This window comes from Hyaena hyaena, unplaced genomic scaffold (assembly GCF_003009895.1).
Source record: "Hyaena hyaena isolate Hyena2069 unplaced genomic scaffold, ASM300989v1 scaffold_406, whole genome shotgun sequence".
NCBI classification, from domain to species: domain Eukaryota; kingdom Metazoa; phylum Chordata; class Mammalia; order Carnivora; family Hyaenidae; genus Hyaena; species Hyaena hyaena.
In genome coordinates this window covers 706,919-730,347 of record NW_024081038.1, presented here as the reverse complement: position 1 = coordinate 730,347, position 23,429 = coordinate 706,919, and the positions used below count along the sequence as shown (strand labels likewise).

At 43.8% G+C, this 23,429-nt stretch overlaps 1 protein-coding gene across 5 annotated transcripts in view; it reads right to left on the bottom strand.

Moving 5' to 3' along the window:
- The window catches only part of NUMA1 (nuclear mitotic apparatus protein 1), a 71,226-nt gene that overhangs the window by 26,409 nt on the left and 21,388 nt on the right, over positions 1-23,429 (bottom strand). For 2 of the 5 annotated variants that reach the window (XM_039252024.1, XM_039252028.1), the window contains exons 1-3: positions 12,520-12,753; positions 6,919-6,992; positions 415-500 (exon numbers count right to left, since the gene is read on the bottom strand). In XM_039252024.1, the coding sequence (XP_039107955.1) occupies positions 415-500; positions 6,919-6,960 (128 nt within the window). In that variant the 5' untranslated portion in view covers positions 6,961-6,992; positions 12,520-12,753. Of the gene's footprint in view, positions 1-414; positions 501-6,918; positions 6,993-12,519; positions 12,754-13,012; positions 13,086-23,429 lie in introns of those variants that run through there. The other 3 variants (XM_039252026.1, XM_039252025.1, XM_039252027.1) reach the window with 2 other exon arrangements.

Genomic DNA, 23,429 nt, shown 5'->3' with positions numbered 1-23,429 from the left:
GTACAAGAGCTTCCCCTTTCTTCCTCCTGGCCCTGTAGGCTGCCAAGAGGGCTTGTGAGGTAAGGATGAGCCAGAGCCATGAGAAGAGGGTATGGAAGACTCTGAGACAAGTGGACAGGGAACCCCAGAGCAGACTCTTGAAATCCTGTGAAAGCACAGAGACTTGTAGGCTCTCCTGTGCGAGAAGAGTGAGGAAGCCGTGGGACGGGGCCAGAGCAACACCTCTCCCACAGACAGAGGGACTGGGCGATAAGCTCAGTGTGCTCCTGCGTTGGGGCCCCACGCTGGCAATCCTGCCCATGCTCTCTGGTCATGGCTGTCAGCAAGCAAAGGGAGTAAATGAGGTCCCCAGCCCAACATTCAGCTTCATGTGGGACACATGTGAGGCTAGAGAGGGGTGTGGAGTATACTCACATGCTGTCAATGATCTTGAGGAAGACGCTGCAGTCCTGGAGCTGCAGCACGGCCTCCACAGGGCTTGCTACGTGCAGACTGTTCACCTGCGAAACAAAGGGGAGAGCCTGGTGATTCGGAGAGCACTGTGTTGGCTGCACTCCGCAGACTTCGCGATGAGTGCTCACAGCAGCAGCCGCAAACACGAAGAACAGCTGGTCCTCGGAGCTTTCACTTCAGCGAAGAGAAGGTGCTGCAGCCACTCACCCAGTAACAGCCGCCTGGACGCAGCCTCAGAGCTCTTCCTCTGGCTTCAACTAAATGAGAACTTAAATTCTAAGATACTCCAGCACTTGGGATATGATTTAACTATAACTAGGCATAAAATGGCTCTGGAAGGATACACAAGAAATTGTCCTGTACCACCAACTGCCTCTAGGGACAGGAACTTGATGGCTGGGGGGTCAGAAGTGGGTTAAAAGAAAGGCTTTTTTGTATTATTGCCCTTTGTATCTCTTGAATATTTACATCATAACCCTCTATATGTCAAATTTTCACATTACAGCCCTATCTCATGGACTTTGAAATAGCTATTCAAAACTTACATTAAATACTACATGTTTTATACACTACCACACAGATACAAAATTGTGTTATTAATGCATTTTTTAAAAATGTGTTTAACATTTATCTTTGAGAGAGGGGGGGGAGGGAGAGAGAGAGAGAGAGAGAGAGAGAATGGGCACACACATAGGGGAGGGACATAAAGACAGGGAGACGCAGAATCCAAAGCAGGCTCCAGGTTCTGAGCTGTCAGCACAGAGCCTGAAGCAGGGTATGAACCCAGAACTGGTGAGAACATGACCTGAGCTGAAGTCGAACACTTAGCCGACTGAGCCAGCCAGGTGCCCCTGTTATTAACGCATTTTAAAAATTCTTCCCAGGGTACGGTACCTGGGTGGCTCAGTTGGTTAAGTGTCCAACTTCAGCTTGGGTCACGATCTCGCAGTTTGTGGGTTTGAGCCCTGTGTCGGGCTCTTTGCTGACAGCTCAGACCCTGTAGCCTGCTTCGGATTCTGTGTCTCCCTCTCTCTCTCTGCTCCTCTCCAGCTCATGCTCTGTTTCTCTCAAAAATAAATAAACCCTAAAAAAAATTCTTCACAGACATAAAACTTTGGCTGACACAGGGAGAAATGATGAGAGAACAAGATAACAAAGAAAAAATGAGGGAGGGAAAGAAGAGCTGGGAACCCCAGAGAAAAACTTGTCAATCCCGATTCAATTGCCTTTTTCTCTTCTTTGCCTTCAGGCAGACATCCACCTAAATCAGTCTTTACAACTAGAAAACTCACCAGCAGTCACCTGCAAATGAGTCAGGTACACAGGTTATTCAACAAGCATATACAGTCAACTTCTACAGGAAAACCTCAGAAATTCCAAAGGCATGAAGTTCAGAAGAAGCCTGGGCTGAACTTCACCTTTGTTACTACCACAGGAACAAAGGGTTTGCTAAGTCAGTCAATCACACAGGCAAGACTGAGGTAACAGGGAACTTAGGCTGCTTATTAACAAGGTATTTTTTTAAGAACTTCAGCACAGTGGTTATTATATACAATGAGTAGTTTCTACTGTTTACAAATGTGCTCTTAAAAAGGTACTGGGGCTATGGGGTGCCTGGCTGGCTTAGTCAGAAGCGCATGCTACTCTTGATCTCAGGGTCGTGAGTTCAAGCCCCATGCTGAGTGTAGAGATTACTCAGATAGACAGAGAGAAAGATAGGCAGATAAGTGAAGGAATGAATGAACTGGTACTGGGCTAGGAGCTCCCAGATAAAGATTTTGGGTGCAGCTCCTCCACTAACTTGCCAGGAACGTTTGTTATCAACTTAATTCTCTCTGTGCCTACTTTCTCACTTGCCAAATGGATGGAATTCCTACACTGTTTACTTTAAAGGACCAGTGTGGGTTTAAATGGAATTATGGATGCAAGAATACACTATAAAAGGTTAAGTGCTAAATGCAAAGCACTGTTATGATTAATAATATTAAAATAATGAAGTAGATATACCAAAACTTTTACTTCTCAGTATTAAATTAGCTGACTGCACTCTAGAGAATCAAGAGTATTAAATAAAAAGAAACAATGACTCAGCCACAGAAATGGTACTAGTCATCTGGTTAAATAGTTATCTGTTAAAAACAACTTCTAGGGGCACCTGGGTGGCCCAACTCTTGGTTTTGGCTCAGGTCATGAATCTGCACTTTGTGAGTTCGCACCCTGCGTCAGGCTCTGTGCTGACAGTGCAGAGCCTGTGTGGAATTCTCTCTGTCCCTCTGCCCCTCTCCTGCTCTCTCTTTTGGTCTCTCTCTCTTAAAATAAACAAACTTAAAAACAAACAACTTCTAGGGGCACCTGAGTGGCTCAGTTGGTTAAGCATCCAAATTCAGCTCAGATCATGATCTCACAGTTTGAGAGTTTGAGCCCTACATCAGGCTCTGTGCTCACAGCTCAGAGCCTGGAGCCTGGTTCAGATCGTGTTTCCCTCGCTCTCTGACCCTCCCCCATGGTCTTGCTCTCTCTCAAAAATAAATTTAAAAAATTAAAAAGAAACAACTTCTAAATGGATCTAAATTAAAATAGGCTAAAAGTAGGGTGCCTGGGTGGCTCAGTCGGCTGGGCATCCGACTAGGCTCAGGTCATGATCTCACATTCCGTGAGTTTGAGCCCCACGTTGGGCTCTGTGCTCACAGCTCAGAGCCAGGAGCCTGCTTGGGATTCTGTGTCTTCCTCCTCTCTCTCTGCCCTTCTCCCACTTGCACTCTCTCAAAAATAAACACACATTAAAAATAAATTAATTAATTAAATAGGCTGAAAGTTAAGGGAAAAAAAAGAGTAGAACATAAAATATGATGACTTCTGGGGGAGGGGGGAGATGGGCATGGAGGGGGCACTTGTGGGGATGAGCACTGGGTGTTATATGGAAACTAACTTGACAATAAACTATTTGTAAAAAAAAAAAAAATGATGACTTTTCTTTGAAGCCTTAAAGACAATATATTAATATATTTATACCATCTTGTGTGGGGAAAGGCTTAATCTAATTAGTCAGGAAAGGCAAGTATAAATTTTGGGGGAAGATTCTGAATATTCCAGGCCAAGGTCCTTTTCCACCAGCTGAAAATGAAGAGAGTGCCAAGACTCAAGCACCCAAAACCACCTCCTTTTAATACCTGCAATCTAAGGAAAGCATTCAAGAACTTTATCAGTAACAAGACTGAAAACTTAGACCAGTTAGCTGATTTAAAATCACTTAAGGAATCTGGATTCATCTCACACCAATTAAGTAAGAATCCAGCAACAGTTTATTTCATGGATATAAAAATGTATATTCTTCCTGTGCATTATTTTGCTCTCAAATGAGAAACTGTTGGAAAGCTGGGGCAGTGGAGAAGCTGTTTCATCTTTAGTCAGGATTTAAACACAAGAGTGAAGGCCAAGCTCACTAAACAACCTAAGAACTGCCTGTAAGGTTTTTAGGGTTACTTAAGGTTGTTGAATCTTAAAAAGTTCCCTATTCCCTATAACAATTCATTCAAATTCATTTTTACACAATAAATTACTGAAAACTTGGGGGGAAAACCCACTCATTCTAGTATTTTAATCCATGTATTTTTACTATTTTGAAGTATTTCTAGTCTTTTTTCCTACATTGTTTTTTGCTAAACCACAACTATAATTGTCACATGTGTGTGTTCTATGGCATTCTTCCCACTAATGTAACAAGCATAATTTGATGCTGCCACAGTATCATAAAATCCACGTTAGCTGCCTTTTTTTTTTAATGTATTTTTTTAGAGAGAAAGAAAGAGGGTATGTAAATGAACAAGGAGTAGAGAGAATCCAGGAAGGGGGGGAGGAAGGGACGGGGGGGGGGGGGGGGGGGGGGGGGGGGGGGGGGGGGGGGGGGGGGGGGGGGGGNAGGGGGAGGGAGAGGGAGAAGTAGGGCTCTCCTAAGTGGGGTTTGTGCTCAGCTGAAGCCAGGCTCAAACTCAAGAACCAGAAGATCATGACCTGAGCCAGATGCTTAACGAATGACTCACCAGATGCCCTAACTTCTGTTTAAATTGAAAATGTCTATATAACTATATATTAACATTTTAATGCACGTTCATTTTGACTTTTGAAAAAAGTATGCAAGTATCTGCTGTTAAATAAGACTAAGCCTATGTCTGTTCTCTGTAATGGTAGTACTCACCATAAATCCAAGCCTAGGACCTAAATAAATAAACAAACTTATCAACTTAAAACAGTATGGCCAGGGGCGCTTGGGTGGCTCAGTCAGTTAAGCGACCGACTCTAGCTCAGGTCATGATCTCGCAGTTCGTGGGTTCGAGCCCCACATTGAGTTCTGTGTTGGCAGCTCAGAGCCTGGAGCCTGTTTCGGATTCTGTGTCTCCCTCTCTCTCTGCCTCTCCCCCACTCATGTTTATCTCTCTCTGTCTCAAAAATAAACAAACTATAAGAAAAAAAATTTTTTTTAAAAATCAATGTGGCTAGGGGCACCTGGTTGGCGCAGCTGGTTAAGCCTCCGACCTTAGCTCAGGTCATGATCTCACAACTGGTTGAGTTTGAGCTCTGCACTGGGTTCTGTGCTGACAGCTCAGAGCCTGGAGCCTGCTTCAGATTCTGTCTCCCTCTCTCTCTGCCCCTCCCTGCTCAACTTCTGCCTCTCTATCTCTCTCAAAAATAAACAAACATTAAAAAAAATAAAATAAAAAAATAAAACAATATGGCTAAAGGATCCCCCAATATTCAGTTAATCTACTGAACTAGAGACACAGCTGACAACCAGCCCCTTCTTGGGGATGAGGGGAGGAAGAGGAAGAGACAATGTCTCTAACATGGATATAAAACACTGAGCTCTCCTCTTCTTCCCAGTCGTGGTATGTGGTGCTGTTTCTCACCATGTCTTCTCACAAGACTTTCAGTATCAAGCGATTCCTGGCCAAGAAACAAAAGCAGTATCGTCCTATTCCCCAGTGGATTCAGTAAAGGCGGTACTGGAGAAGACCGACGCTGGGTCTATAAGGGATCATATATGAGATGGCACACGTTATGCTGCCTGAAAGTCATGTGTTCTTTTTCCATCACCTCCTATTTCATCAACTCCCTACTACCTGAACAGTAGATCTATCAGGAAAATGACTTTCCTCTGTTATTATGCTTTTGCACCAGTAGGCTGGTTCAGTAATAAACATGTGAGACCTGACTGAAAAATTAATACTGAAATAATATAAATATAAAATATGTAAAATATAAATATAAAAATACCCATTTAAACTATACAACTAAAATTCACATTTCAGAAACCGAAGACTAAGAATGTATTTTTTTTTTTTAAAGTACATTTCACATCCAGCACAAAGCCCAACATGGGGCTTGAACTCGTAACCCTAGATCAAGACCTGAGCTGAGATCAAGAGTCAGACACCTAACCGACTAAGCCACCCAGGCGCCCCTGTTCATTCTATAAACACATTTCCTGACTAGAAATTTAATAGCAATTAAAGACAGCATTTTATTAAACCCACCCTTCTTGGAAATTAAAAATTCATGTCCTTCAAAATATTCTTTAATTTTTTTTTAGACTGACTTTTTAATTGGCCCTATTTGATCAGTAGTCAGGGTGACTACTAAAATATCCTGTACCAAACATATAGCATGCACTGACGATATTTTAAGTACCAAGAATTATTATTTATTCAGATACTGTGCTTAATGCTTTTTACAAACATTATCTCATTATCCTCATAATAACCCCATGATGTATTTTATTTCCATTTTTAAATTATGGTGCTGAGACGCTAAGTAACTTGTCCTGGGTCACACACACGGAGTGATGATCAGAGTGCTGATTCTATGTCAGGCTGTCTGACTCCAAGGCTCATAGTTGTCATCACTACACTCTGGGGCCTCTTGTGTTTCTCTGTAGCTTTATGTTCCCAGTATTCAGTATTACTCCTTCATTTGCCATTGTTTGTCTTGGACAGAAAACATATGAAAAGACTTAGCACAAGGATTTAAGTAATCAAAAAGGTTAACAGGAAAACAATGGAAGCAGACAGAAACATGGTAAAGAAAGCAAGAAGAACCTTGCCCTACCTTGCCTTTCAAGACCAAAGTCCCTGCATGTTACTGAAGTTCAGCATAAACCTTCTAGTTAGGAAAATGCACAGGAAGCAAATGAAGATGGGTCTCTATGCCGTGCCACAGGCAACTGTCCATAACCAAAGAAATATATACTTCTCCTAAGGTGTATACAGATGCTTAGAAGAAGCAGAGTTACGGATCACTCAGCAGCAGCACCATCAAAAATAATAAAGTTAAAAACTAAGGGGAAAGGCAACGGAAAACTGTATTTCCTTAATATGGAGATGAGAAGACTTTACATAGCCCTGGCTCCCGCTCACACCCCTCCAAACTTCCTGGAAAAGTTCGGAACAAAAAGAGAGGAAGACTACTCACCCAAGAGAGGAGTGCCGCTGCCCGGGTGGCATGGAGTGTCATTTTGGTGACACTAAACAGTCACCCCAATGCACCTGAAAATGAAGAGAAGAAGAGCAATTAATTATATCAGATAGCCATGATGAACGATGAAGGGGGAGTGGTTCAATTTACCGGCTCTGAATATTTAAATAAATCTCTCTTCACTCAGCACTTAATCTACCAAGGCACCATGGGAATTTTTAGAAAGCTCAAAGTAAACATTAAAATTACTTTATGGGCGCCTGGGTGGCTCAGTCAGTTGAGTATCCAACTTCAGCTCAGGTCATGGTCTCACGGCTCATGGGGTTTGAGCCCTGTGTCAGGCTCTGTGCTGACAGCTCAGAACCTGGAGCTGCTTTGGATCTGTGTCTCCCTCTTTCTCTGCCCCTCCCTCACTTGCTCTCTTTCTCTCTCAAAAATAAACATTTAAAAAATTTAAAATGAAACATAAAACAAACATGGTTTTTTAGACAGGCATGGGTCTGAATGGTGATTCCATGTGACCTTGGTCTTGTGTCCCTGGACAAGTAGCATAACTTCTTTTGGTCTCAGTTTCCTCTCTATAAAACAGGATTTGCAGGGGACCTGGGTGGCTCAGTCAGTTGAGCATCCGACTTCGGCTCACGTCATGATCTCACGGTTTATGGGTTTGAGCTCCATGTCGGGCTCTGTGCTGACAGCTAGCTCAGAGCCTGGAGCCTGTTTCAGATTCTGTGTCTCCTTCTCTCTCTGACCCTCCCCTGCTCATGCTGTCTCTCTCTCTCAGAAATAAATAAAAACATTAAAAAAAAAAAAAACGGGATTTGCAAACACCTCTCTGCGTTACTGTGATGCTTCAAGACCAAGCAGATAACGCAAACAGCACAGTGCCTGGTATATGGTAGGTATATAATAAATGATCGCTCATCTAAGCAGATATGTTGATTTCTGGCTTGTTCTGCAGGTACCCAAAATCTATCTAACAAGTCCTTAAAGAGAAACCTCTCCAAATTCTGGATTTTTATATCTCCCACAGAAATGTCAAAGACATGGTTCAAATGAGGGACTGGATTATGCCAGATCCAATTCTGGCAGAGATCTCATGGGACATTTAATGAAAGATTAGGTACTTGTCCTGGTATTCCTACTCCCAATTTCTCTTCCCATTGAGAATCAGCCATCTGCCTGCCAACCTGCCCAAGAGACCACAGATCTGGTGCCTAAATATTCTTCAGCACCTCCCGCAGCTCCCTCAAACCACGGGGGCAATCATTCCCACCCTCCACTTCATGTCAACGGTACTAGGTCTGTCACTATTCCATGAAGAACAAGAGTGGTTAAGAGTCACATCACCTATAACTTCCCCACATATTAGTATCTCCAAGGTGTGGGTTCTATAGAACCAACATTTGCTAGGCACCTTCTGTATTAATTTGTTGGGACTCCATTCTTGTCCATAAGGTGCTCACTGTATAGTAGGGAAAAGACATACATAAATCTGATGGTAATCCATTCCTGTCATTTCTTAGTCCTTCCTATGCAAGTGCTTATCAAACAAGCAAAAATGTTATTTTCTTAGTCCATACATATGGTCATCCTGTGCTGGAAGCCACGTGGGAAATGGGAGATGATGGCATGGTCCCTGCCTCTGAGGAGCTTACAGCAGGGTGAGGAGTAAAATTAAACATACATGAGGCATTAAATAATAGAAAATAATTAAATGCTAAATATAACTAAATGTTAATTATAATCAAGTGCTTCCTAACCCCACAAAACCCAACAAGATTCCACCTGTCATACCAACGTCAGTCCTGGAAATGAAGCCAATTCACCTGGGTTTTGGTAAGAGCCAAGTGAAGTGGTTCAGGGAGGCATCAGGAGGGCAGAAAAGCTAAAGGGCTTATGTGTTCCTCAGTCTTGGATGATTTTCATCCAGCGTGGCCTATCCATCAGCACTGAATGCCTAGTGCCCTGGGGTCAGGCAAGCATGAAGACAGATGGTCTCGACTACTGCACTGCAGAAAGACTCTCCTAGTGGTTGGAGAGTTAGAGGGACCATGCCTGTCCCTTCTGGTGAAGGCAGCAATGCCATGTTCTATAAGTCTAAGCTATTCAGGAACAAGGGAATGAGGCCCAGATCACCTCCTCCTCATCCTCACTGTTGCCTCTAGGCTTGCTATCCTTATGAAGAGGTCCAAAATTTCAGCCAGAAATTTTATTTACAACCAGAGGTAGATCTTGCGCCCTGAGAGATTCCACAGCTGTGCTTGCTAAAAATGACCTAAGGTTTAACCAACCTCTTCCCTTCATCTCAGAGGCAAAACATACAACCCTTATGTCCCTTTTGGGGGAGCCTGTCTAAAACTAGTTCCACTGCTCAGGAAAACTGGTATCAAGGCCAAATGCCTTCTTCTGGGCTCCCCAGGCAAGGAAACAGGAAGAATCCAATAGTCAACATGAGGCAATCCAGAATGACCTTGTCAGCTCAAAGCCTGTAAAGAAGCACTTTTCCAGATACAGGACACTGGGGTGGAAGCTGTTAGGACAGTCAACCACTCACTTTTCTGGGTAACAACCAATGACTGAAGCCAGTGGCACGGCTAGTCTTTGGACTGTGACTACAGCTTTAAGCAGGCCTTGGCTTAGAACCCGAGGGCTCCCAGCCAAAGCACCATCCTCCCCACCCTCCCCCTGAAATCTGAGGCAAGCCCCACCCAGAACACTGGGTGATGGTCATGGTGACGGAAAAACAGATCCCCGCAATTATAGCTCAGAACCATTTCACAAAAGGATCTGCTAAGATCCACCTCAACTTGATCAGGTATCACTCACCCACAATCCCTAAATAACCAACCAACCAACCAACCCACCCCATGAATGCAAGCCTTCTCAAGGCATCTTCAGAATTCCCAAATACTCATTTATGTGAAAAGAAGAACCCCCAGAATCCCAAACAGAGGCTTCACAGAACTGATAAGGTGACCTCTCTTCCTTGAGTTCAAGAAGGAACCAAGACACAAGACACAGAAGCAGCTGCCTTACAAACTTAAGGCCTTGCATCCTCTTTACATTTTCAAAACTGATATTATGTAAATTCCCACATCAGGACCAATCCCCACATTTACAGGAACCCCTCTGTTTCTAGAAAAGATATATCAAGACAAGGAAAGTGACACTCAAAGATGCAGAGCCACCTGGTCCATACCCTCTCTGGGTCTTAAAGAGTTAAAACCTAGCCATGGGTTTCCTACCAGGGCTGAAGCTAATGCAAACCACCTGCAAGGACCAGGACCAGAGGGTCGGGTTGCTAAGCTCTGGGGTCTGTTGTAGAAAAGCTTCAGTTCCAAGGGTTTAACCAAGTGATGGGTCAAAGGCCAGAGGGTCTGAGTTGTGTTGTGGCAGCACTGCTCTCCTTAGCCCACGCCCCAGCCAGCTCCTTTTGAGACCATCTCTTAGCCACTTACTGCCTGCCGGAACACCGGCCCTACCTCAAGATAACACCAAAGTGACCTTTGGTCCCAGAAAACTACAAAATTGTACTGATCATAAGCCCCTGCCTCCACTGAATGCTCATTCTCTTACGTGATAGCTCTCACTCCCTGAATTTCTCGGCCCATATCCCCCACAAACTCCCGCCTCAAGGTGTCCTTCTCCAAACTCCACCACCCCCCAATCCCACATTTCCAAAGGCTCACAGCCTCAGAGCTCACAAGGGAAATGTCTGGGGCACCTGGGTGGTTCAGTCAGTTAGGCATCTCACTCTTGGTCTCAGCTCAGGTCTTGATCTAAGGGTCGTGAGTTCAAGCCCTGCACTGGACTCCACACTGGGCGTGGAGCCTATTTAAAAAAAAAAAAAAAAATAAGGACTCCTGGATGGCTCAGTTGGTTAGGCATTTTTCTCTTCATTTCAGCTCAGGTCATGATCTCATGATCTCAAAGTTTGGGAGTTCAAGCCCCACACGGGGCTCTGCGCTGACTGATGGTGCAGAGCCTGCTTGGAATTCTGTCTCCCTCTCTATCTCTGCCTCCCCCTCCACTCCCCTCACGTTCTCTTTTTTTTTCTTTTTTAAATTTTTTTTAATGTTTTATTTATTTCTAGGAGAGAGAGAGAGAGAGAGACAGTATGAGCAGGGGAGGGTCAGAGAGAGAGGGAGACACTGAATCTGAAACAGGATCCAGGCTCCAAGCTGTCAGCACAGAGCCCAACGCGGGGCTCGAACCCACGAACCACGAGATCATGACCTAAGCGAAAGTCGGACGCTTAACCGACTGAGCCACCCAGGCACCCCTACTCACATTCTCTTTCACTTTCTCAAAAGTAATGAACATTTATTAAAAAAAAAAAAAAAAAAAAAGGAAATGTCCATCCCATCTATAAGCCCATGTTCAATGGCAAGATTTGCCACTACTTACCCTGACAGCCTGCCTACAGCCATAAGAATTCTATGCTCTGTACATCTTTCTAAAAGATTCTCTACCATAAAGTAACCCCCACAACCAAAGAGCAAACACCCTGACCCTTTGGGTGGTCCTCCTCCTCTGATTCTGGGAGGAATAGGTCAGGAGGCATGGGCAAGCAAGCACCCAGACTTCAGTTGGTAGTTACCCCAGAGGGGCCCAGCAAAGGCCAAGCTATGTCGCCATCAGCTAATTCATCATAAAGAAAAGAATAGGAAATATCTTGCTGGTGCATCTCTGGGCTTGGAGAATGTAAAAGGCTGAAAAACCAGCAGCTCCAAGAGAAGCCCAGGTGGAAAAAATAGAATCCTTTTCAACTCCTGAGGAGTCCGGGATAGGCTGTCCTGTATAACACCAAAGGTTTTCTCTGCACTCCTGAGATCAGGGCAAACCAGCTTGCTAGGCGTCCCCTTTTAGGGGACCCACTCTGGACCCAGGCCTCCTCCTCCTCACACAGACCAACCCTTCTATGTAGCCTAGAATTTGGCCCAAAGCTCTGGTGAGGAGCAAGAGAAAGAATGCAAAGGAAACCAAGATTTCCCTGGTTTCTTCAAAAGTGGCTTACTGATACCTGCCCCTCCCCCCCTCCCCCATGCTCTGCAAGGTCCAGATCAGAAGGATGAGGGCAAAAAGGCTGCCATCACGAAGCAGACCTGGGGCCTACAAGCCGTATACTGCACATACACACCCAAGCCCACTCCAGCAGTTCATCAGCACCTGCCCCCACTGCTGTATTCACACACCCTGGTCGCTACCAGCTGCCAAAATTAACCTTGTTCACTGCCCGCCACTGCGCACACACCCAGGTCTCTCTCAGGAATGGAGACGCTCTCTTGAGCTGTCTCTACAGCTCAATGTGCAGGCGCACGCATTCCCCCTCTGAACAAAAACACGCTGACATCTATGTGATGGGGGAAGAAAGCAACCCTTTGCTCTCAAAGGCGCCAACTCCCGGATGTTGGCAAGCTTTAACTCCCAGCGCCTGTTTCTGAGTGTTTACTTGCGCTCCCTCTCCTCTCCCTCCCCTTTAAGGATGGCGCAGGAAAGGAGGGGGGGAACTCCACCGCACCCCCTCGTCCATGTTTGAACAAAAACCCAGAGAAAGAGGGAGGGAGAAAAAGTCTCAGTGCAGGGGGGCCTTACCAGACTCCCAAAGCCAAACGTATCTACAGGTTTTAATCCGCCATTAGCATTTAAATCTTGAAACGAGAGGAAGAAGGGGGGGGCTAGTGGAAAGTAACCCCACACACAAAAGAAAAGTTGTTGGTTTTCTTCTCAGTCAGCCAGGCTGGAGCGATCTTCCTGGCTGACAGCCAGAAGTGCGTCACAGCCAGGAGTCTGCTTTCTTTAAAGGCACAGCAAGCTTCCGTGATCTGGGAGCATGGAGAAAGCAGGGAACTCACGGCAAGGGGGAGGGGCGGCAGTCGGGGGCAAGGAGGGGAGGGGCGCACTGGAGAGGAGGGGCCCGAAAGCTAGGCCCACTAACGAGTGAATAGGACGCAAGGGGTGGGGTTGAGGGGGAGGGGGCGCAGGAGCCAGCAGACAAAAAAGTCCTGAACGGAAACACTGGCAAGAGCCAAGGCAAACTGTGGCATAAATACACAAAATACATCTCACGGTGGCCTGCCTGACAAACCTGGTATCACCCGGACACTCCCCCTTGGCTCTCTTAAAACAGCAGTAACAGCCTGTCCATCTCTCTGGCCAGCGACGGACTGCCCTGATGATTAGATCAGCCCTGCCTGGCGGCGCGCGGGGCAAAGAGGAAAAGCCGGGAACCGAGGCTTTGGAGAGTGAGCAGGCCAGAGGCCCTTTCACGCGGGGCAGCTTCCTGCCGGCACCGGCTCCAGGGCGGGGCGGCTGTGTCTTTAAGCACACACATGCCGCTCACACACAAAGCACCGGCCTCCTTTGGCGAGCGCCGCCCGCCCTGGGACAAGGCCACCCCCCAAGCCCATTCCCGGAGGGAATCTCTCCAGCCCGTACCTTCTGCGTGGCAAGGCCAGGACGCTGCGCTGTGCCCGCTCCTCCCCCTCGGCCACCCAAACAAGAAGCCCAGGGAGACTGTGGCCTTGGAGTGCAGGCCTGCGCTGTCGTGTTCGGGTGGCTGCGTGCTATTGTCGACTGTGGAATGGCCGCCAAAATCCCAGCTGTGCTGCCAGAACCTAATCCCCTGTTCTGCTGAGCGTTTATGGGGAGGGGCCGAAGGGCCAAGGCACGGGACCTACGGCAAGCACTGGCTGAAGCCCCTTCACAGTTACAGGCACTGGGACCCATGGGCAGAGCCTACAGGTTCTGCCTCTCCTCCATGGCGGATTAAGAAAAGATGTCGGACTCAGAAAACAAAACCACAGCGTTTCCACCCACAGAACAGTGACTCTCACCAAGACTCCAAGAGAAACTCACCAAACGGTTATGAGGACGCCCCCCCCCGCATCTTTTATTTAGACCAAAAATATTTATTAAGCACCTATTATGTGCAAGCCACTGCTATAGAACCTTGTAGGGAGTATACAAATATGAATTAAACTCAGCCTCTATACTGATCTAGGTTATAATTACACAGGAAATAAGAAATGTGCCTTGAAAATGGTATTTCAAGATAGTATGTGCTAACTTCCACAAAAGAATATAAAAATTCCAACTAGTTGAGAGTAGGTAAAAAGACTAAGAAAATGAAGCGATATTTCAATTTGGATCTTGGAACATGTAGGTAAAATTTCCCCAGAGAGAAGTGGGGCAGGGGGAAAAGGGAATGCAGAACAGACTTAAAGCCTGAGGTGGGGTCAGGGTTGGAGAATCTTGAACTTGAAACCAAGAAACTGAATAAAGATGTGAATGTTCAGTGTTTGTTTTTAACACAGAGATGTGGTACGATGAGAACTAAACTTTCAGAAATGATTCTCATATATAAAAAAATTAGACTAACAGCAGGGAGGCAGGTCAGCAGCTGCCACCAACAGGAGACAGGTGGTGATGAGGCCACAAAGAGAGTAAAATGAGGGAAAATGGAAAGAGGAACGAGGCACTGCAGAGACAGGATGAAAATAAGGCAATGGTTGGATGCAGAGGGAGAAATTGAAAAGGAGAGAAAAGTGTGAGAGATGACTGGGAGGACAGAAAGGCCATATATAGAATTTAGTGGGGGAGATGACACAAATCATGTTAGAATGAGAGGTATAATAAATAGCTACTGCTTACTGAGTACATACTACGTGCCACACACCGTTCTGCTGGCCTCATGTGTATTAACTCATTCAGCTGAAAAACTCCTTTGGTGAAGCAGATACGGTTACCACTCAACTCTACAGATAAAGAAGACTGAGCCACAGAGATGAAATAATTGGCTCATGATCACATGCCTAGTGAATAGCAGAAGTCTATACCACTTGCTGCCGTGACCCTAGCAAGTAACCTCTGAGCCTCAGTATCACTATTTGTAAAACAGAAATAAAGATTTCTATTTTACAACAAAAATACTTATTTTTAAAAAATCTACTTCATAAGGTTATAATGAGGATTAATTCAATAACATCTATAAGATGCCCAACACATTGGCTAGCACATAAGGCACAAGGTGGTACTTAACAAAGACTAATTCCAGCTAGGCATTTTGGCACCTTATCACCAAGGTGTCCATGCAGAAGTTGGCTCTTTTGTCAGGGAAGCTAGTAAGGGTGCTCCTCCCTGGACTGGGAGCATGGATCCTTAGGATGCCTACTTTCCATCCATCAGTCTGCCTTTCTGGATTATAATTTAAGGTCCAGCTCAAATTTCAACACCTCAAATACTCCTTAACAGGTATCAGTGGTTATCTGAAGGAGTCAGACTGTGAGGGACTTTCTACACTGTATGTGTCTTTCATATTTGAACTTATTTTTAATAAACATGTATTCCATTGGTAATCAGAAAAATGTGTCTACATTCTGCATTTGGTACTTGTAATGCCTTCACTGTAGAAATATGGAAATCTTATCCTCACATCTAGAATGTAAATTCATCAAGGGCATAACTAGTTCCATCTCTCTCTCTATGATCCCCTACAGTATCTAGCACACTAGGGGTCCGTGTATCCAGATGTATTTCCGTGTTCCACTGAAATACATCTGGATGACAGGTTTCCAAATTTAACCTTCTGGGCACCAGAGAGTGACTGTGGTGAGTGGCAGGGGTCTGATCAAGACCCACTGCCGCAGAGACTCCCATCACCCTGCTTTTCCTGGCCCTGTAGCAGTATCACTTGCAGTCTGTGGTTGGCAACTGTTTTGGTAGAAAGAAAAGTTCTTATTCAGAGGAGGACCAGGAAAGCCAAGCCAAAGCAAAACCCAAAGCTTTTATAGAAAAGCCAAGTGGCAAACATAATTCAATGACTGGCACAATCAACATTCCAGAAAATGTATGAGGTGAAAATAGGAGGCAGGCCTGCTAAAACTGTCCCGGCCACATCTGGCACTGTGCTAACCTGAAGCTCCCTAGCACATGAAAGAGCTGATACTGCGTCTCAAAAGAATAGAAGACATGTTCGCCCCCACCCTCCCATCCCTCTAAACTCCAGGCAACAGCCTCCAGCTGTGCAGCCTCAGAGGGCTGAACTCTTCTCTGGAACCTCTCCGCCAAATTTGCCAGCCTTCTGGGCCTGCTCTTCAGGACAGCCCAAGAAGCCAGGGCAGTTTCTCCAGCCTCTCCCTCCCCCACCACAGTGCTGCCACTCCCGTCCTGTGTCCCCACCCTCCTCCAGGACTAGCCAGGCGACAGGCAAGCCATCTGGCTCCTGCCTGATTCCACAGCCCCTGCTCAGACTTCAAAAGATCAAGATAGGAATGGTAAAACCATTTTTAAAAGAAAGGAGACAGGAAGGAAGGAAAATACATGACTAACATAAGATTCAGGACAGCATTCAGGTAAAGGTTAGCTATGGGGATGGGTATGGAGCACACAGGATGTTTCAAAGGGTCTGGTAATACATCTCCTGAGCTGGGTGGCAGGTGCATGCGTGTTTTATTATTTTGTTTAAAATGTAAACATCAGAGTTTTTAATGTATATTACCATTTTGAAAAGTTTAAAGGAAAGACTGAAAGAGAGCAATTCTGCTGAGATGACCCAGGGTAGGATGGCTCTAATACAAATAATTCACCTGGCATTCATGGCCCTCCATGACCTGGACACAGTTTTACCTTCTACTAGAGTTATTTAGGCCCTTACCCAAACCTTCCACCTCGCCTGGTCTTCTCACTGTCCTCTGAAGTCCCTCTGAACCTCCTACCTCAGCCTTTTAGCCTGGAAGAGGAGCTTTCACTGTAGGAAGCTGTAAACCAGGGCCCAATGAGAACCTCTCAGTCCCTCCAGGCCCTCTCACTAGGAAAGCTGGCAAGGGAAAATGCTCTTATAGATGTACTGCCCTATGTAATGCTTTCTAGTCTTCTGCCTCTTGATGTCCTAGCATAATAAATACCTAAAGACTATCATTATTGTTGTTGCTGTTACTGTTGTAATTAATAGCTAACATTTAATGAGCACTTAGTATGCACCAGGCACAATGCTAAACACTTCCCTGCTTTATTTTGCTTAATCCTCACAATGACATAACAACAAATACTATGATTACCAATCTCTATTTTACATAAAAGGAAACTGAGAAAGATTAAAAATCTTGCCTAAGGTCACACGGTTAAGTGTTGGAGCCAAAATTTAAGTCCAAATGGGTTTCTCCAGAGCCCATCCTCTTACACGGTCATCTCATCTAGTAGGTTTTATTTCTATCTTAAAGATGAAGAAATCTGAGTCTCAGGAATTAAGTGACTTAGTCACATAAGTAGAAAATTGTCTCTGTGGTATCTACATTATTCTCCAATGCTCTTCAATAAACAATCATTGAATGAATAAATAAAAGCTGACACACAGCACATTCTCAGAGGCTCAAAGAAGCCATGTGCCTCTATAGCTCCTCATAAAAATCAACTCTTTAATCAAAACAATCAGTTCTAATTTTATTATTTTTTAATGTTTTTATTTATTTTTGAGAGCGCATATGAGCGGGGGAGGGGCAGAGAGAGAGAGACAGAACCCAAAGCAGGCCCCAGGCTCCTCTGCCCAGCACAGAGCCAGATGTGGGGTTCAAACTCACGGACCACAAGATCATGACCTGAGCCAAAGTCGTATGCTTAACTGACTAAGCCACCCAGGTGCCCCTCAAAGCCGTTCTAATTTTAAAAGTAACCACTAAAGAACTTTTTTCTGAAGATGCAAGAGCTTTACAAACATTAAAGGACCAAAACTCCTCTGAAGAGACAAGAATAGAAGAATTTTCTATTGGAAGGGATGTTGGACATATCTCAAGGGTGATAAACCACGGAGAAAGAAGGCTGGAGGAAATGCCATTGGCTGGAGGGAAGGACTGCTGTTTCAGAACCATGACCTGGAGCTTATTTACCAGGCCTCACCCTCCCTCTCCAGAGGGTAGTGCTGTGTAATGAGGCAGTGTTGGTAAGTCTACAAATTCCAGAGGAGAAAAGCAGAGGGCAAATCAAAACCCAAGTGGATTCATTATAACCTCCAAGAGGCCCTAATTCAGTTCTCCCTCAAGAAGGTATTTTCTACAAAACACCTAAGAACCTGTTCACCCTGTTTCATTTTCACAGAGAAGTAAATGGATCTGTCCCTACAGGAAACATGTCTAGCGCAATGTTTGTGCACAAACACAGAACTGATGATGAGAGAGGTAACAGAAACAGAAGGAAGAACAGTTTCAATGTAAAGATTTGCAACTACTCCTGGAGACAGCCACACCAATGGCAAAAACACACTAGATTTGGTATTGGAAGCCCCCTGAGGTAAGTTCTCAATGGACTGCCTACTAAATTTATGACTTTAGGCAAGTCACTTGCCCTAGCTTGGGTCTCAGTAAAAAGAGGTTATTGGTATTAGATCATATCTAAAGCACCTCCAAAAATTTCCCATGATTCTTTCTGCAGGACATCATTCTCACCAAGAACATCAACAAAAATCTTTGTTAATAAAACTAATCTCAAAATCTGGTCAAAACTTCAACAGTTAGGGTTTCCTTTCCAAAAAAAGCAAATCCCCTAGAAAAAAGCACTTTGTTTGTTAACTGGGTTCCATCCCCAAAGGAAGGTGCATGTGGGTGCTTTACTAATTCTGATGACAGAAGGTGGTCCTTGGAAACTGATAGCACCAATATTTCATGAGGCACAAAGTGACTGGAGCTATACTTAAGGCATTTACAAGTGTTTGTAAATAAAAGCCACAAAGAACAGTGCAATTTATAATTACAGTGGTCTAAAATGCCTAAATAAAAACAGCTTTCTATACTTGGTCAACAAATCACAGAATCTTAAAGTTGAGAGACCTTAAAGGTCATCTAGTTCCACCTTACATTCATACTAGAATACGTGTGACCACTCTGCTGAAGATTTGCTACCTCCTGCCTGTGACAGAAATTTTACAACCTATTTGTATGTCTGAACAAGGTCTGCTGATTTGAGACAACTTATGATTTCAGAACATAAGCCTGGAGAATAAGGATTCTGCCCAGGACCTAGTTTGTTTCAAATAGGCCTTAAGTAAATAAAAAACTCAGATGACACCTCTCTCCTCTCCCTTCCCCCTCTTCTCCTACCCCCTCTGCTTTATCTTCCATGTCCCCACCTCCTACACAGCACTGAATCCCCTGTCTTTCTGGTTCCAAATCTACTTCTCCTATCACAACAAGATGCCTTTAACCAGCCAAAGAAACGAACAAACACAAATATTAGTAAGATTTGGATTTCTAAATAGGATGTTAGATTGCCTCAAAAACCAAACTTGTTAATATGTTCCTAGTAAGTAAGATAAATGGGAATGGTGTCTAACATGGCCATGATTTAAAAAAAAAAAAAAAAAAAAAAAGATAACAAACCTAACACTTTAACAGACTTCAAGAATGTAAGGAAGGCTATGTTTCACATCTCAATTAATCCCCTCTCTAAAGAACCCTAAGAAGCAAAAAGGTTTATTCCCATTTTAGAGACTAGAAGAAAATACCTGCTCCAAGGTCAGCCTGCAAGGTTGCAGAGCCAGAAGTCAAATCTTCTAAATCCAGGGCTCTCTCCAGCACACCTCAACTACAACCTATACTTTTCTTATCAGTATCATCCTTTATGTGTACAAAGCACTTACACATTCCTTGATCAAATGGTTTCTGCCACAACTAACTCATGGTATGGGTAAGTCTTAGGTGTCATTTTCTCCATGTTTAAAGATGCTAAGTAACTTGAACATTATTAGATAAAGTAACATCCCCATGAATCTGGCATCATTGAGAAAGATGAGAGTTCCTCGCCAGCAATTTTCCTAAAACTAAAATCTTCCCCATTCCCACCACTTTATGACCACATTTTTAAAACAAAAACAACAAAGCAAAAAATATTATTTGCAATACAAATTCTTCAAAATATAGAAGATGGGTTACTCCTTATTTGGAATTAATGAAATTTAATCAAGGACATTCAACCATAAACATGAAATAAACACCTGTGAACACTGCGTTGGAGACTCAGACAAGAACTAGACAGGGTTACAATCCTGTGGAGAAAGAAACATGTCTATAACTCACCTTAATACAGGGTGAAAGAACATAGATTTGGGCAGTGCTGATATGAAGGTGACAGAACACCAGGAAGTCTAGACTTGTAGGAAACACACCTGAAAGGCAGCATCCTGAGCAGAAGGTTTACTTGTGTGTGTGTTTTTAAAAAATGAATCTAGCACAACATCGAGTTCAGAGGCAGAACAGTGAGGTGGCAACTGCAGGACAGGGACAGCAGGAACGAAGGAAGAACGGTGTTCTCTGAAGAGCATTGTGGAGGTAGACCCAAAGCTCTTAGGAACAAGGTTGTAGGAAGGAAAAGACCTAGGATTCCTGCTTTACTGAAAAGACTTCAGAACAGGAATACAGGAGAAGTTACTGTTTTAGAGGACATGTGATGGCCTGATTAATTCAAGATGGATGATTAGAAAAGCTTTACCAAGGAAGTAACATTTAAGCCCAGTACTTAAAGTATGAGTAGGATAGTAGGATTTCACCAAAAGAGAAGAAAAAAAGAGCATTCTATGCAGAGAGAACAGCAAGTACAAAGACAGAACTTACTACATTTGAACAATGGCATGTAGTTTTAGGAAGGTGTAGCAGATGATGAGGATAAGTAGTACTAAACTGTGAGGTACTTACATCATACTAAGAATTCAGATTTTCATCCTACAGGTGATAGGAAACGATCAAGGTTTCTAAAGGGACGAAGTAAAGGGGAATAACATAGATCAGATCTATATTCCAGTCTGTATGACATATAAGATAGAATGGTAAGAAACAAGAGGAAGGCAACATAGCACAGTGGCTAAGAGCATGGGGTCTGAAGTTAGACTGCCTAATTAAAATCCTGGCTCTAGAGCTTATTAGCTGTGCAACCTTAGGCAGGTTATTTAGGCAGTCTAAATAACTCTCTGTGTTCCCAGTTTCCCCATCTGTAAAACAGGAATAGTAATAATACTTTCTCAGAGGGTCAATGTATGGAATTAACAAGATAGTACTTGTAAAGCACTTAGCACAATATCTAGCACAGAAAATAAATGCTAGCTGCTATTAGAGGCTGAAGTTCTATTACTAGAAAATTCTATCTGCATATGGTTTAGCGTTGTCCATACTCTTCCCTCTACCCAACACTTTCTTTTCCTGCCTCTTCATCTAGTTAATTCTAACTTATCCTTCATATTTCAGCTCAAATTGGAAGAGGGGGTAAATGGCGGAGGAGTAAGGAGCTCCGTACTTGCACTGGCGCCCATACATCACACGGAAAAGATCTGAAGCCATTGGAAATCTTACATACTTCAGCTCAAATGTTACTTCCTCACGTAAATTCTCCATAACCACCTACTTCCTAGTTCCCAGTTCCATACTAGGTCAAGTTCCTACTATGCATAGCCCATAGTACTTTCCTTCACAGCACTCAGTTTCTAGTTATGCCTTTTGCATTTCATTAATTCCTTTCTCCTACCATCATATGTTCCATGAAATCACAGTGTGCACTGAATTCTTAGAAGTTAGCACAATGCCTGGCACATAGAAGGTACTTGATAAGCATTTCTTAAATGAATGAAAGGTTTCAAAATATATTTTAAAAGTGAAGCCTCTTCAGACTCAATCTTCATATAGAACGCAAGATACAAAGGGGCACCTGGGTGAGTTCAAGTCCCGAGTTGGGCTCTGCACTGAAAGTGCAGGGCCTGCCTGGAATACTGTCTTTCTCCCATTCTCTGCTCCTCCCTTGCTCCTGCTTGCTTGCTCTCTCTCCTCTCAAAAATAAACTTAAAAAAAAAAAAAAAAAAAAAAGAACCCATGATACAGATAAAAGTGGATGGTTTGAAGTAAAGGATGTCTGGAGCCCTGTCCCCCTTGTTTCCATTTGGTTCCTGAGTCTGTCCTGTAATTATTTTTTTTTCCTCATTGTTCTGTAATTCTATTAAGCTTTGCAGAATGCAGTGCAAAACTACTGCTTGTTCCAGGCAGGTAGGGATACATGTCTGAAGTAAAGCAGTGATTAAAAAAAAGAGGAAGCAGGGGCACTTGGGTGGCTCAGCTGGTTAAGCGTCCAACTCTCAATTTCTGCTCAGGTCATGATCTCGCAGTTCATGGAATGAGCCCCAAGCTGGGCTCTGTGCTGACAGTGTGGCACCTGCTTGGGACTGTCTCTCCCTCTCCCTCTCTGTCCCTCCTGGATGTGTGTGCTCTCTCTGTCTTACTCAAAGTATTTTTTAAAAAGTTAAAAAAGAAATAAAAATAAAATTTTAAAAAGAGGAAGCAATAGTTTGAGAACTACTTATGACAAGCCCTGATAATCAACTGTAAGTGAAGAAAAGAAAAAGGAAAATTCCAGAAGCACCTCTAATCCCCTAGCTTAAATGAGCAAATAAGGATGTGTGCCAAAAACAAAAAGAATGCAAAAGTAATAACTTATTGAGTACTAGTATCAACCCTATCAGGCAAGTACTATTAATATTCTCTTTCACAGCAGTTTCAAGATGTTAAGCAACCGGTCCAAGATCATGATGTTAATAAGTAGCAGAATTAAGATTCAAACACAGGTCAAGGTGCCTGAGTGGCTCAGTTGGTTAAGCATCTGACTTTAGATCATGATCTCACGGTTTGTGAGGTCGAGCCCCACACATCTGGCTCTCTGCTGTCAGCGCAAGGCCCCCTTCAGATCCTCTGTCCCCCTCTGTCCCTCCCCGGCTTGCACACACTCTCTCTCTCTCTCAAAAATAAATAAAATTTTAAAAAAGTTCAAACCAGGTCTAACTCACTCCAAAGTTCATAATCTAAACCATCATACCATCTGGCAGGTGGTTTGAAAATTTAGTTTTAGACATGAGGTATCTACTGGAAATACAATTGGGAAAATCCAGTAGCTGGTAAAAAATATGAGTTGGGGTTAGAGATACAGATTTGGGTCACTTTTAGAACAGTGTGATATAATCAGAAGAGGGCTTGCTTATTGGGCCTGTAAAGAAGTGATGCCCTACATTTGCTACTGAAATGTATTAAAGTTCTACCAAAGTCTCTGCCTTGTACAGATCTGGGGGGCACCCACATTGACAGGAAGTGACAGACTGATTGAAATTCCAAATCTCTGAGGATTCCCATTAGACGTTTATATTATTTTCATTTGGGAAATTTTTTAACAGAAAGCCAAGGACCACACCAATATCAATTTAAAAGGAAGGCAATACAGGTGGTTAAAAGAATGGATCTAGGGATCAAAGTTCTTCATGTTGTCTCCTTACATCAGGTTCACATCATCCCCTGCTTGGGATTCTACCTTCCTCACTAAAAAATGACTAGCATTTGGGTACAGCTTTTTACCACTGACAGTGTGTCCCATCTACAAAGTATTTCACATGATCCTTGCAACAGCTCTGCAAAGTAAACATTGTTTTCATTTTATCAAAGAGGAGTGAAGTTCAGAACAGTACTTTGCCTAAGGTCATACAACTACAAAAT